This window comes from Oncorhynchus nerka, linkage group LG9b, assembly GCF_034236695.1.
Source record: "Oncorhynchus nerka isolate Pitt River linkage group LG9b, Oner_Uvic_2.0, whole genome shotgun sequence".
Lineage (NCBI taxonomy): Eukaryota > Metazoa > Chordata > Actinopteri > Salmoniformes > Salmonidae > Oncorhynchus > Oncorhynchus nerka.
In genome coordinates, this window is record NC_088424.1 from 14266205 (window position 1) to 14282775 (window position 16571).

The following is a 16571-nucleotide window of genomic DNA, read 5'->3' on the forward strand; positions in this document are numbered from 1 at the left end:
GGTTTTTGCTGATGAGGTGTTTGTCTTCACACAGTTTAAAACGAGCACAGTTGAACAGCAGGTGCTGCATTGCAGAAGTGTATGCACACATTGTCTTTTCTGATAAGAGTAGCTACATGTTTGTAGAGGTCGGGCAGTGGCCCCTTTCCCATCTAATCTTGGGGTAGTGGATAGGGCACTCACTTTTCTGTCTCTCCTATCTGCTTTTTGTGTTGCTCATGTCACCTCATTTTGTATTATTTCTTATTGTTTTTGCATTGTGGAGAAGGAACCTGCAAGTAAGCATATCGTTGGATGATGTATACCATGCGTATCCCGTACATACGACTAATAAAACTTGAAACTTAAGTCTCTCTGCTCATTTTGTGGATGAATTCGTCAATTCTCAATGTGAGACTGTCATTCATTGTCTTTTGAAAAACAGTGTTCTAATACAACTTGTTCCTTTGCTCCACAGAAGAGCTGGTAGAAGAAACAGCAGCAGAAGATTCAGAACAAACAGAAGAAGCAGAATCAGAAGCTGAGTCAGAAGAATCTCAACAGGAGGAAGCTCTTCGGGAAGAGTATGCAGGTACGTGTCGAGTGTGATTTTATGTACGTATACCTCCACTCAGTTGAGGGCAAGAATATTCAGATGTCATTCTTCAGTGCCTCCACTCTCTCCGTTTTAACTAACTGCAACTGCTGGTTTTCTGTTGCAGAGGAAGAAGCTGAAGTAGATGAGCTGGAGGCGTTGATAGGTTGGTGATAAGATTATTTTAACTCCAGTCCAATGTTATTACTATGAACAGTTCTCCTGCGTAAGCTTTCATGGTGGTCATTGACCCTGTTCTCTGAAAGCATGTCCAGTAAAAAGCATGTGTGTTGAAGCATTTTTATTTGATTTTTTATTCTAACTTTGGCTTGTTTCGTTTCAACAGAAGAGCTTTCCCAGGCAGAAGAACAGATGGAAGATGAGCCAACAGGTACACTTTAATTTAAAAACTTGTCAGAACGCAATTGCATCTTCTCATTCCTTTTTACTCTATTGTATGACTGCACAGCAGGAAGTTTAGAATCAGACATTCAACAAGTTCAGAATCATCATTTCATAGAATCGACATTTCACAGCTGAATGCAGGCCTACTGTAATTAGTCCATAATCATTGTTTAATAGACAGTTTGCACTTTGGCTAATAACTAGCTGTATGGTTTCATGCCATCTAAGATGCCCAGCTTTCTCAGTGAAGCTGACCTGTGGGCATGTATCCACAGCAGACACAAATAGGCGGTCTTTCTTTGTATGTCGTACAATAAGATATTCCTGACTTTGAAGCCCATGCCAGTGACGAAACACGTGATTAGTAGGTAGCGTGTGCTCTAATATGTGTAGGCCACATGTAGTCTGTGGATTAATCCTATCAAGGTAGGTAGACTTAACTCTCCCTTGTGGTGAGTAATGAAGGCCAGTGAAGCTATTTGTAGAGTATGCTATAGCTCCCCCTTGAGGCTGGTTTATGAAACACAGCTTATGAAATGGCTCTCACAGGAGTCGACTAACTAGTCAACTAGTCATTCCATGCATTTTCCATATCTTGATATTGTTTGAGGATTTTTGTTAAATGACTTGTGATGTGACTACAACTGAAATAGAAGGCCTCAATCCTGTTTTTGTCTGTTAGATTGTGTGGTGAATTCTTCATTATATGATGTATCAATCGTGTAAAGTGTTATATTGTCAAAATGTTTTGTCTACATGATGTAATTGTATTATGAATGAAATTGAATGGTAACTGCTTTTTTATTACATCACTGTCACTTAGTGAGGTCAGTATCTTCTTTCCATAGAAACGCAGAGCCTGCGGTCTCAGCGCGGTAAAACTGATTGAGGACCAGCCCACATCGCATCCCACTGAGCGCATGCAGCCGCGCTTTCCCACCTCCAGAGAATGAAAAGCGCCATCACGGCCTTCAACACTCTCTCCTATTTGTCCTATTTCTCACTCGCATACCCAGAAACTTGTTTTTCTCACTTCCAGAACTTGTTAGATTTTTTAAATTTACCCTATATATATTTTTTTTCTTTTATAATGACAAGTATCAATGAATTTCTCTTACAGATGTAGGTAGATAATGGGAGGGTAGCTTTTCGCTAATGGAATGTAGGTTGTTTTCCATTTCCTGTGTATAGCAAGCAGAGGTACATGTTGCTAGTCAAAGAACTTCACGTCTGAGCCGAGTTCAGTTTTTTGTTAAATGTGAAGATGCAAAGCTGCAGTTTTGTATTACCAGTATGTATTGAGTCTACATGTCAAGATGTTGTATATCTAGGGCAAAGTTATGCTGACAGGTGAACAGACGAGTCTGGTGATGTAGGGTGAGTGTGTGAGCTTCCATATGTGTATGACTGAGAATGTTTATAGATGTACACTACATGACCAAAAGTATGTGAACACCTGCTCGTCGAACATATCATTGCAAAATCATGGGCATTAATATGGAGTTGGTCTCCCCTTTGCTGCTATAACAGCCGCCACTTCACACTTCAAGGCTTTTCTACTAGATATTGGAACATGGCTGCGGGGACATTCTTCCATTCAGCCACAAGAACATTTGTGAGGTTGAGCACTGATGTTGGGCGATTAGGCCTGCCTCGCAGTCGGTGTTCCAATTCATCCCAAAGGTGTTCGATGGGGTTGAGGTCAGGGCTCTGTACAGGCCAGTCAAGTTGTTCCACACTGATCTCGACAAACCATTTCTATATGGACCTTGCTTTGTGCATGGGGGCATTGTCATACTGAAACAGGAAAGGGCCTTCCCCAAACTGCTGTCACAAAGTTAAAGCACAGAATCTGCTAGAATTTCATTGTATGCTGTACCATTATGATTTCCCTTCACTGGAACTAAGGAGCCTAGCCCGAACCAATAAAAACAGCCCCAGACCATTTTTCCTCCTCCACCAAACTTCACAGTTAGCACTATGCATTGGGGCAGGTAGCGTTCTCCAGGCATCCACTAAACCCAGATTCATCCTTTGGACTGCCAGATGGTGAAGCATGATTCATCACTCCAGAGAACGCGTTTCCACTGCTCCAGAGTCCAATGGCGGTCCGCTTTACACCACTCCAGCCAAAGCTTGTCATCGCATATGGTGATCTTAGGCTTGTGTGTGGCTGCTCGACCATGGAAACCCATTTCATGAAGCTCCGGACGAACAGTTATTGTGCTGACAGCACGTACAGTTGACTGGGGAAGCTCTAGCAGGGCAGAAATTTGACTGACTTGTTGGAAAGGTGGCATCCTATGACGGTGCCACGTTTAAAGTCATTGAGCTGCTCAGTAAGGCCATTCTACTTCCAATGTTTGTTTATGGAGATTGCATGGCTTTGTGCTAAATTTTTATTAACCTGCCAGCAACGGCAGTGGCTGAAATAGCCGAATCCACTAATTTGAAGGGGTGTCCACATACTTTTGTATATATAGTGTATGTTTGCGTGTGTGTATTTTATAGACTGTATGTCTATAAAACAATCCTATGAGCCGTAGTTCTCATTAAGATGCGTTTGAGACTCGTTTCAATTTCAGTTTTGTTTGTTCCAACTCCTAGTACCTCGCTCTCACTGTTACTTCTTTAATACTGAAAGTGTTTTTGACTTACTCATACCTCCAGCCAGAACGGTGAACATCTAACGGAACACAATGAGTTATCCCCAAGCCAGGCTTGTGTCCATTTTTTTACTATTTTATTTATTTTGTAGTCTTTAAAAATTAAAAATAAACTGTATTTGGGTTGGATGTAAACTCTCCAAATGGGAGAAATGTTGGCATATGCCATTTGTTCTGGGAAAAACAGATTTTTACCTGGAGACGAAGGAAGGGCATGTCTCAGGGTCTGGTAGTAACTCTTAGGTGCAGCTCAGTGTGGGCGTAGCTGTTATGGGTTAATGGTCTGACCCAACCCAGTCTCCTGATAAAACAGGCTGCTGTGCAGTGTCCCAGGTCCTCCAATAGATCTGCTCTCCACACGCACACACGCGGTCCAACAGGAACATGATTATTCGAAATTCATCATTCAGTACACGTAAACTGTAAAATATATATATATATTTAAAGTCTGCGTCAGTAATGTTCATAAACTTTTGTTCCCTTTCTCTCTAAATGTACAGTTCCACTTTCACTTGTATATTAACTGGCTCAAGCCCAGGGTAAGTGCTTCATTTGGAACAAAGGTTTTTGAATGTCTAATTGTTGCTGATTTAGCAGACACCCGGACCACCTCTTTTTGTCCCTCTGCATGTGTTTCAGTGCGTGATCCCCCCCCCCCCCCCCAAACCAACTGTTCAAAGAGAAACACTGTTGTACATCTAGAAGGGAACTTGACAGTGTAACCTGCTCACTCTGTCCTAGCGACATCTAACTTGACTTGTGCTAGTATTTAATATTGATGTTGTCGTTAATGATGTTGTCATGGTTTGTTTTTACTACAAGGATGATGCTAGCTCATGCTTTGAACTTAAGGTTAAGAAAAATGATTTTTTCTTTTCAAGGAAACTCAGTCGTGTGCTTAGTTTGTGTTCCTCCAACGATGTAATGTTTCTGTGAATTCAGATGAGTGCGTTTTTGTTTGACATTTTTCCATTGTAGAAGTTTTCTGTACATTGTGGTAATAAGGGGCCTGCCGGATGATATAATGGTGATAAGGTGATGGACTGTAGGGAATGCTGCAATGCAAATCTTCTCTGAGGAAACCAAATAACGGTTTGTTTCGATGTACACGAAAACAAGTGGTTGCAATCTAGTTCTTAGGACTTATTTTGTCTTTTTTCTATAACACTAGTGGGTCTTTTTCTATTACCTAACACTTTTGAAGTCAATGTGAATTTTTAACGTGGTGTTAATTTTACATTATACAAAACTTTACAAGATAGATCTGTTCTAGATTTTTAAATAAAAATACACTTTTTTAGGATCAGATCTTTTTAATTATGAAAATTTAAATAAATAAAAAGTGCTTCACTTTTTTCAAAGCCATATGTGACCAGTTGAGGCTCTTCTGCTCAGAATGGACTGTACTCCAAGGGAAAGACATTCCACAACCAGCAGTAACCGAAAACATCACTACAATCTCAGTGTTTATTTTTTATTGCAGTTCACATATGAACAGGGGTTTACACACAAAAACATGTTATACATAGAGGTAAACAGCTGTATAGGCTAACAGGTTTTTAAATGTTTGTGAAAATGCATTCTGTATGCAGAGTTGGACGGCTGTCACAGTTTCTATAAATCAGGGGTGTCGAACTCATTCCATGCAGGACCTAGTGTCTGCGGGTTTTAGTCTTTTTTTTCTTTCAATGAGGACCTAGACACCCAGGGAGGAGCGAAAACCCGCAGACACTCAGCCCTCCGTGGAATGAGTTTGACACGTGCTGTAAATGTTCTGTTCGAGGGCTGCAATAAAGGTTTGGGACAACACCATGGTGTCGTTTATCATTGTGTAACTGTTTATTGGAATACCTTGACATGGGCATAGTTAGTCCGCCATCCCATGCGTGATAACACTTCACTAAGGTACCCTTTAAAGGCCCGGTGTTGTCAATGTGATTTGCTTGTGTTTTAAATATACCACACATTAGGAACACCTTCCTAATATTGAGTTTCATGCCCTCCTTTTGCCCTCAGAACAGCCTGAATTTGTCAGGGCATGCTCTACAAGGTGTCAAAAGAGTCCCACAGGGATGCAGGCCCATGTTGACTCCAATGCTTCCCACAGTTGTCAAATTGGCTAGATGTCCTTTGGGTGGTGACCATTCTTGATTACACACGGGAAACTGTTGAGTGTGGAAAAACCCAGCAGTGATGCAGTTCTTGACACAAACCGGTGCACCTGGCACCTACTACCATACCCCGTTCAAAGGCATTTTCAATATTTTGTCTTGCCCCTTCACCCACTGAATGGCATACATACATACACAATCCATGTCTCAAGGCTTAAAAAATATTTTTTAGCCTGTCTCCTTCCCTTCATCTCACTGATTGAAGTGAAGTAAGTGACATCAATAAGGGATCATAGCTTTCACCTGGTCAGTCTGTCATGGAAAGAGTAGGTGTTTAATGTTTTATATACTCAGTGAATTTCTACACTATGGAGTTGGAATAATACAGTGAAATTGTGAAAATGATAATGCCCTTTTAATGTAAGAGCTGTTTGAATAGCCTGCCTGAAATTCAGCCTGTTTTGGTGGGATGGAGTTTTGGTCTGCCTGGTGACATCACTAAGATCACTAAGAAAGAGTTCCAAAGAGATAAAATGGCCTTTGAAGGGCAACTTCGCCACTTAACATTTGGGTTGTTATTATGACTTATTTAGTGATGTCCTACACAGTTTTAGTGTAGTTTTCATGTTTATTGACTGTTTAGTCGCGAGCAAAAACCAGATATTGCTTCTCTGAGGTTTTCAAGTAGAATCCCTGAGATAACTAAGAAAGTAAATTATGGACAGTCATTTTCAGCTATTTATATAACTGATATATTTATATAACTGATCATATTGGAACTCCCTGCTACATGTTGCTCTGGTTGTCTTCAAATAACATTTTTAAATAGACGCTCAAAAACCTATAGTATGATATTTATAGTTGGCTTGCTACAATATTTTTCTGTTGTTCAAGGCTCAAACTCCCATGATTCCATTCGGCACAACCACTTCCACCGTCACTGTCGAAGCCCTTTCCAAAGAGAGAAAAATAGTAATGGTGTCTTTTTAGTAGGTACTAACTCCGCCATCGTTCGTTGGACATAGCCCATGGATTAACGCAGAAAATTAGGTTTAGCAGATTTTATATGTTGTGTTCTATCTGCTAATCTTCATCAGCTAACTTCACTTTTTGTGAATTTTGAAGAATTTATGTAGTACTAAAAACAAATCCCATAAAGGCTTCTTAATTCATAACGTTCATGTTAACTGACCTCTTATCTCAGAACAAAACGTATATTTAAAAAATCCCGTGTTAACTTCTGACTTTATTTTCGGTGTTTATTCCCGGAACCCTATTCTTTCCCCATAGGGATGGCTGAACAGACCAGATGTAACTTATTTCCGGGGTTTAAGACTACAGGCGAGCGAGCCTATATTTTCGTAGTAAATGACGTAAAGTTCATATTGTTGTATTAGTTCCAATATGCCTACAGTGTTTGTTGTTGGCTGCTGGTTGCTTGGACAGTAGCTAAGGCTGTATTTGGCAGATCATTTTTGAAAACACTAATACAGAGGCAACAGGGTTAGCTACTTAGCTAGCGTTGTCAATGTTAGCACCAACGATGCAGAAGTCTTCAATCATGAGACTATGATTCCGTAGTGATTTTCCTGTACATTTAATAATACATGTTGCTTGGACTGTTGTTTAAGACAGTCGCTAAGATTAAACTGGGGTGAAATTGTTGTAATCTATTATTTCAGATGTAGCAGTCGGCTAGCTAGCATGCTAGCTAACCAGCATCAGACACCAATTTATTGTTGGCATCTAATATCGTCTCATTGTTCAATCTGAAGCCGTACTATTATGGCTGACTCTGTAAAACAACATTATAATACGATTATAACCCAAGAGCAATGTGAAATGCACTCAGAATGTATGACAAACTTAATCTTGGTTTAGAATAGGAAACTATTCTCCGTAGTCTATTTCGAGAACAAACATATTTCACAGCAAAGAAAGAGGGATAGAGGGGCATAGGTAGGTATGTCGGCCACCAGGCAGCACAACAGAACCGTGTATCGGTAATCAGAAGATGTAGGCTATCGTAATGCTGTTTTTCGAAATTTCTTGGCTTGCAATCTCTCGCGCAAATTAATTAAAGTAGGGGATATCAATGAGTAAACTGAGCTATTTTACAAGCAACAGTCCGAAGACCAAACACTAGCTTTTTTTGCTGGAGAGAGAGGATGAGAACCGTACACGTAGGCTATATCTTGGGAATCTGTATCTAACAATGCTTCGTAAATTCACCAAAACTGTATTCAAGTATATATTAGGCTATCAGTGAGTATGGCTCAGCTATTCTTCATAGTACCAGTGAATTGAAGTTGAACGTCGCCAAATGCATGTTTAATTGGGCCTAAATATGCAGTGCCCATGTGACAACATTTTTGGACCCCCTAAATGTAGAGTATGAAATAATTTTTACATAGCAAAGATTAGTTAGCGTTTTTTTTTACATCCATTATTAGACAGTGGCAACGATGATGATTATGAACATGGTATTTTGAAGAAATACCAGTGAAGAAAACAGTGACAACAATAACGTCTAATGTAACTGGCCCCGTAACAGTACAACTGGCCCCAGCTTGCTTGCCCCCCCAGTTTAAATGGTCTAGAACCGCCACTGTTCAGCAGCTCAAATCATCAGGATGTAGGGCATTGCTATTAGGAAGGACGTATACCATGGATGTATAGCTAAAATAATTATGATCACACTTAATCAATTTAAATATAATGGGGAGATCTATAGATTTGGCAGCCATGCACGAGTTGTCAGTGTTTAGCCTATTATCGTCTAGAAATGACGTTGACATATCTTCACGGATGCAATAAAGTCCGTCATAAGAGTCAATTCAATTTGAAAAAAAAAGAATTACGAATCGTGTGTGAATCGTCCCCTGGAATAACGCACATGCTTGAATAATAGCTTGGATAATAATGACAAAACCAACGTCTCTCGTAATACCGGTCCGAATAGGGCTACAGCCTAACATGGCAAAGAATACGTTTATCAGCGAAGAGTGCGCCACATCATCCCATTGGATCCGTCAAGACTGCACACAGCAGAAATATCACTGAAATATTCTAGTTCCTACACAACACCCATATTCACACAAAATAGGCATTTTATAGGCAGCATCATGCTGATGTCAGTCCTCTGTCAAACTGCAGCAACCTTATTCTTGTTCATATAAATTATATTTAGATTAGGAGGGGGATTTCTGCTATCCAGACACAGAGACAACTGATAGGCAATAAAACTCACAGGGCTGAGCTTGCTCTATGTATGTTTGCATCATGCAGGCATATGCAACTGTCGGCCTTGTAAAAAAAAATGTATCATCACGTATGTTGATTGATTAATTCCAGTTAATAATTTTGGATTAAATGAATAGACAGCCCAATTTTAAATCTAAAACAAATTGGATCACAATAACATTTTCTCCTGACACAAATGGACTAGAAATACATAAAGTTACCAATTAGTTACCCTGACCAAACGGACAGTGCACATAGGCTCTTATTAGTAGCCTACAGTTGATCAGACTGAAAAATGGTCTCGTTTTCATACCATATAGCATGTCAGATCTCTAACATTTAGGTGTAGCCTAGGCTGCTGCAACATTTATGCAATGAGTTTTTGCTTCTTTCTGTCCAGAGTGATTGTTATCATCTTTGCTAAATAAATACCGGAGGAAAGTGGAAAGCCTACTTCAGCATGCCCCGAAAAAAAATGCGATGCGTCAACCTCTCTCTTTAATCTAACTTTTGATGGATGATGGGATGGAAGCTATCAAATCATTCTGAATTGATTTTGACATCCCAAAAAAGACAGTAGAAAGTTCTATATGTCCAACAAGTAAAGCATCATAACTTGCAATTACCTCTGCAAGCTGTCACTGATTTCCCCGGTACTACTTCTCATTCCGTGCACCAGTTCTGGAGTTCTAGTCACCAGCATCTAAGCTTCACTGAACTGTCTCATTACGCACACCTGGTCCCCCCTGTTACGGAGTCTAGTTGATAGGTAATCGACTAGCCGGACTGTTCCCCGGACTCCAGTTGTAGCCATTCGTACAATGTTCAAACAAGGCTATTGAACATAACATTGGTGTCTGTCGTTATTCCTTTATCTAACATATCATACTGAAACATGGTATCAGAAGTGGCTCGGAAAACACACGTTTGTTATTTTTGTAGCTAAGTACAGTATAGGCGCAGTTACGTTCCATATGCGAACACACGCCGTTTCCTACTCACAACACTGATGAACTCGTTGTTAGCTGCCTAGCTAGCATCACTACCTACGTCGATGACTGAAGGCAAAGAAATCTCATATTCCATTGCTATGGCAGCGAACATTCCGCCACCAAATCCCATGGTTCTCACAGGGGACTGGAATACTAATTGGGACAACTTCAGGGATGAATTCGAGGACTATGCGCTGGCGACCGGTCTACATGAGAAACCCAACGAGGTACAAGCGGCAACTCTGAGGAGTTTAATGGGCAGCGAATGCAGGCATATCTACCGGCACAATCTCACCCTCACAGCATGTCAACAGTGTGATGCAAAGGCTATATTGGATGCATTGGAGAATTACTTCAAACCCGCCAGAAACGTAATTTATGAGCGGTTCGTTTTCGGAAGCTGTAAACAGGAAGAGGGTGAGTCAGTACACAACTTTGTAACCCGTTTGAGAGAGAAATCCGCCACTTGTGAATACGGGGGATTGAAAGATGAATTGATTCGTGACAAAATAGTGCTGGGAATTGCAAATGAGGATACACGCCGGCGTCTACTGAGAGAGAGAGACTTAACATTAGTAACTGCCATTGAAATGTGCCGCACTGCTGAAGTCACTGACATGAGAATGAGAGCAATGGAAATCGAAACCCCACGCTCCTACGTTGATACCGTTCACGCTGTTGCTAGGCAGACATTCAGACTAAATCAATCGAGGCAGAGTAATTCACCACGAACGGTGAACACAGAGAGCCCCGTAGCATGTAAATACTGTGGGAATACACACACACGTGGCAAAGAGCACTGCCCTGCCTACGGAAAACCATGCAGAGCTTGTGGAACTAATAATCATTTTGCAAAAGTGTGTCTCAAAAGCAAAAGAAGGGTGGGTGAGGGCAAGATTCACTATGTTGATGATGTCATTCAATGTTCAGAGCTGAAAAGTGAAAGTGACATTTACATGCATGAATCCATTGGGGCTGTACACTCAAGAGGGAAGAAATGGTTTGTGACACTACGATTACACAACAAGCAACAACAATGTCAACTGGATTCTGGTGCTACATGCAACGTAATGAGCTACAAAGACAAAATCAATCTGGCACCTGACACACATCTATTGCCCAGCGATACTAGACTAAAGCTCTACTCAGGAGAGCTAATGAGCTCTATGGGCACCTTTGAGACCGAATGTGTTATTCGGGGACGCAAACACAAGCTGGAGTTTGAGATTGTAAAAACCAGTCAACATCCTCTCCTCTCAGGCTCTATATGCGAACGCCTGGGACTGATGCAGTTCACTGTACCAAATGACCTGCACATTGTGGATCATGTCCAGCATGGACCCCTGTCCAAAGAACAACTACTTAGCAGATATGACGATGTATTCAACATGCCCGTTGAATCTGTGCCTGGGGAGGTACACTTTGAAGTGGATGAGAGCATCACTCCAGTCCAGTGTGCTCCTCGCAATGTGCCCATTGCAATGAAAGTGGCTGTGAAGGCCCAGCTGGACAAGTATGAGGCCGATGGCCACATGACATCTGTGACTGAACCAACTGATTGGATCAGCAATATGGTCATAGTGAAAAAACCAGAGAAGCTGAGGGTCTGCATCGACCCAAAGCATCTGAACCAAGCACTGAAACGATCCCACTACATCATGCCGACACTAGAGGATGTCCTCTATAAGCTTCCCAAGGCCAGGATTTTCACCTTGGTGGATGCCCGAGATGCATTCCTTCAATGCAAGCTGGATGAAGAAAGCAGCCTCATGACTACCTTCTGGACCCCCTGGGGTCGGAAACGCTGGCTCAAGCTCCCGTTTGGTGTCTCGGTGGCGCCTGAGATATACCAACGTAAGCAGCACGAGTTACTGGCTGGGCTCAAGGGCATTGAACCCATCGCAGATGATGTCCTGATCGTAGGCTGTGGTGACACAGACGAAGAAGCAGTACGCGACCACGATGTGAAGCTCCTGGCACTGATGGAGCGCTGCCGATCAGTTAAGCTTCGCCTTGGCCTGAAGAAGCTGCAGTTCAAGGTGAAAGACATCCACTTCCATGGCCACATTCTCTCGGCAAAAGGCCTGAAGCCAGACCCAGACAAGGTCAGAGCGATCCTCGACATGCCAAACCCGTCTGATGCAAAAGGAGTACAGCGTCTCATCGGCTTTGCAAACTATCTTGCAAAGTTCATGCCACACCTATCAGCAGTCTGTGAGCCTCTGCGCCGGTTGCTGGACAAAGACACACCATGGCACTGGCTACCCAAGCACGAGGCCGCAGTGCAGAAGATGAAATCTCTGGCTTCATCCATGCCAGTGTTGCGCTACTATGACGTCATGAAGCCTGTCACAATCCAGAGCGACTCCAGCCAAAGGGGACTTGGATGCTGCCTTATGCAGGAAGGCCAGCCCGTTGCGTTTGCCTCGAGAGCGCTCACCCCCACCGAACAAAACTATGCACAAATTGAGAAAGAGTGCCTCGTCTTCTCCTGCCAGCGATTCCATCACTACTTATATGGGCGAGACCTGGTCATCGCTGAAACTGACCACAAACCACTCATTGCCATATTCAGTAAACCTCTCCTCAACGCGCCCAAGAGGCTTCAAAGCATGCTCCTGACTCTGCAAAACTACAGCCTGAAGGTCATTTACAAGCCAGGACCAGAGATGTACATCAGCGACACACTGAGCAGGGCAACAACACAATGTACAGGCAGAGGCACTGTCTATCAGCGGCAGGCCATCTGTTCGCTACAGCAGGAACAACAAGATGTTCAACAGATCAATCAGGCAGACTACTTAAACGTCACAGATCACCGCCTAGCCCAGATAAGGCAACACACTGACAAGGACGAACGCCTACAGTCACTGAAGTCCATGGCTCTCGCAGGTTGGCCATACCTGAAAGAGGAGACACCTTTCACAGTGAGAGAATACTGGACCTTTCGAGATGAGATCAGCGTGCAAAATGGCATCTTGTTCAGAGGTCAGAAGGTCATTATTCCCAAATCACTACGTCCAGAGATGCTTACTCGCATACACTCCAGTCACGTTGGAGGTGATGCATGCTACCGCCAGGCTCGTGAAACATTATACTGGCCAAACATGCAAGCAGAAATTAAAGACTTTGTCAGCAACTGTACCACATGCAACGAGTACGCTCATGAACAGCAAAAGGAAACCATGATGTCACACGAACTGCCCACAAGGGCCTGGCAAATCGTCAGCATGGACTTATTCAGCCACAGACAAAAGGACTATCTTCTCATCGTTGATCACTACTCTGACTTTTGGGAAATTGAACTGCTCCCTGACTTGTCTGCAGAGACGGTCATAAAGCGCTGCAAGGCGCAGTTTGCAAGGCAAGGTCAGCCTGACAAGGTAATCACGGACAATGGCCCACAATTCACTGCGCAGTTCAAGCGTTTCGCCTCAGAATGGGAGTTTGACCACGTGACCTCCTCTCCAAGACACCCAAAAGCAAATGGCAAGGCAGAATCAGCTGTCAAGATTGCAAAAAACCTGTTAAGCAGGGCCTTGCGCGACAGCAATGACCCATGGAAAGTGATCTTACAGTGGAGGAACACACCCACTGAAAACATGGACAGCAGCCCAGCACAACGCCTTCTGTCCAGACGTCTGAAGACTACCATCCCCGTAGCTAACAAGCTACTTGAGCCCTGCGTCATGGTTGGCGTCACGGACAAACTGCGTCACAGAAAGCAGCTCGCTAAGTGCTTCTACGACCGGACTGCTCGGGACCTACCAGAGCTGGAGGTGGGTGAAACGATAAGGATGAAACCGCTGCCGGGAGACCACACAGGACTTTGGAGGCTGGGCACATGCCTGCAGAGAGTTGCACCACGTTCTTACCTGGTGGATGTTGGTGGCTCCCTCTATCGTCGCAATCGGGTGGATCTGCGCGTAGCAGAGCAGACAAACCAGAACACGCCATACACTCACCTAGATGAGCTGGATCACAGTCCAGGCCTAAGGGTAAGGGGTGCAGAATTGAGACATGGGCCAACCGAAGGTGAGGCTTCTACCCCACCAAGCTCTCCAGCTCGTGCCCCTAATCCTACCCCTGTCAGAGCCAATACTTACTCACGGGTGGGTCGGCTGTGCAAGCCACCGGACAGGCTTACTCTGTAAGCAAGGGACTGTTAACTTGCCCTCGGTTAATTAAAATCTATATTTGTTCTTAAATAATTAAATTGAAATTAAAAAAGGAAGATGACAACTGAAGTAAAAAAGAAATGTAATGGTTTTCTATTGTTATGACCTGACTGTTAAGAATTTAATGTTATGCCTTTATGTTTGCACTTTCTATTGAAAAGGATGATGTTACGGAGTCTAGTTGATAGGTAATCGACTAGCCGGACTGTTCCCCGGACTCCAGTTGTAGCCATTCGTACAATGCACAAACAAGGCTATTGAACATAACATTGGTGTCTGTCGTTATTCCTTTATCTAACATATCATACTGAAACACCCCCCCCCCGAATAGTAATTGTATATTTAGTGCCCTCTGTTCACCATTGGTGGTTATTGTGCCCTTGGTCTTGTGAGTACCTGTACATTGTGGTTTCAACTTTTGTGCTGCGTGTATTGTGTACTCGTTATTACCCGGTGTATTGTGTCACGTGTATTTATTAAAGGTTTAACCTCGCTCTTTTGTTTGGGTTACATCCCTGTGTTTTTGTATGCGTGTTTGTTTTGGGCTTCCCCCTGTGCCTTTCATGGCATGTTGTATTTTTGGGTGGAGTATTAAAACCCCATATTAGGTATTCTTGCTCCTATCTCCAATCATTGATACCATGTGACAGTATTACCGACCCTAACACAGAACCCAAACCGGCTTCATGCAAAAATATATTTTGTCCCCCCACACCAAAGGCGATAAAGACATGCAGGTTAAAATATCAAAACAAACTCTGAACCAATTATATTAATTTGGGGACAGGTTGAAAAGCATGAAACATTTTTGGCAATTTAGCTAGCTAGCTTGCACTTACTAGCTAATTTGTCCTATTTAGCTAGCTTGCTGTTGCTAGCTAATTTGTCCTGGGATGTAAACATTGAGTTGTTATCTTACCTGAAATGCACAAGGTCCTCTACTCTAACAATTAATCAGTTCTTATCTTGACTCTATATTGCGATTGGCAGCTTTCATAAATTAGGTGCATTACTGCCACTGACCTAGATCATCTTCAGTCATCCGCGTGCGTATAACCAATGAGGAGATGGTACGTGGGTACCTGCTTCTATAAACCAATGAGGCGATGGGAGAGGCAGGACTTGGTCTCAGCTCCTCAAATGTCGATGCCTGCGTGAAGGCCACATGTGTTCTCCACAACTACCTGCAGAGGTCATTCCAGTAACCGCTCCGGATGAAGACGGGCACTCCAAATGGTTCCCTTCCTGATGTCACCAGGGCAGGTGCCAACAACGCCCCCAGACAGACACTCCAGGTGAGGGAGAAGCTGACCACCTAACTTCTCATCGCCAGCAGGTGCAGTCCCATGGCAGTATGCCGTGGAGTGAAACGGCTCTTAGGAGCCCCCTAACACCAAGGTTATTTTAAGAACCATCCTCCATTGTCCATAAAATAGCATTTTTTTCCCCCCAGATTATTTTTTCTCCTTGTCTCTCTTCATTTGGAGGTTATACGGCGCACAATTAGTATGATAACAATGTGGAAAGAGTAACCTAGGTAACCTAGGGTCCATACAAATAGTACAGTTTACCACCATCTTCACTGGTCTGACAAAATACAGGTGAAACATTTTTTGGATGTGTTTTTACTTTCATCTTGTCTTAGATCTGCAAAGGTGTAGGGAAGAAATAAGAAGATCAAGTCTAAATAAACAAATTTAACAACTGACTAGGAAACATTAGAATGAATCACTATTCAAGTACAGGAAAGAACATGACAGGTACGTGTGTTGTAAAAAGGTTACAAAAAATAAAAACAATTGAAAAAGGTGTGTGCGTGTAAAAATCAATGTGCAATCTGTAAGAGAACAACAAGAGCATGTATTTTTGGCACCACTGCAGACCGATACAGGGACTTACTCAAAGCCTAGACCTAGTAGAAGAGCTCCAGACATGGCCATAAAGAGAGAGGGGGCAGGGCACTGGAGCTCTGATGTACAGAGAGGAGTGGAGGAGAGGTGTGTCTGAGAAAAAGTGAACGTGTAACCACAATACAGGTAAACATACATTTCACCTTTAGTCTTGTAAAATAACAAATGCATCTGAATTTTCCAGTGTGTCAGTTTCAATTCAGTCAATGTTCATCCAATCTATGTACAACTAATAATGAATCCTATCCTAAGTATTGAGAAATTACTAACCAGGACATAACAAGTGGAATAAGGACAGTTGGAAAATCTGTTGCATTTCCTTGATTCCCGTGGGGGGGTACTGTCACAGATTCCCCCGGCGATGATGCTCATTCTGTGCACTAGTTCCGGAGTTCTATGTCACCGGCCACTAGGCGTCACTGAATTGTCTCATTATGCACACCTGGTTCCCATTCCCCCCCTGATTAGTAATTGTGTATATGTGCCCTCTGT

General features: G+C 42.8%; 1 protein-coding gene across 5 annotated transcripts in view; it reads left to right on the forward strand.

Annotated features, from left to right (window-relative positions):
* LOC115114831 (aspartyl/asparaginyl beta-hydroxylase-like) overlaps positions 1-5454 on the forward strand; it is a 35431-nt gene extending 29977 nt beyond the window's left edge. For 4 of the 5 annotated variants that reach the window (XM_065013359.1, XM_065013357.1, XM_065013361.1 and 1 more), the window contains 4 exons: positions 458-571; positions 702-740; positions 921-965; positions 1803-5454. In XM_065013359.1, coding sequence (XP_064869431.1) covers positions 458-571; positions 702-740; positions 921-965; positions 1803-1858 — 254 coding nt within the window. In that variant the 3' untranslated portion in view covers positions 1859-5454. The remainder of the gene's footprint in view (positions 1-457; positions 572-701; positions 741-920; positions 966-1802) is intronic. The other variant, XM_065013358.1, reaches the window with a different exon arrangement.
* The last annotated feature ends 11117 nt before the right edge of the window (positions 5455-16571 follow it).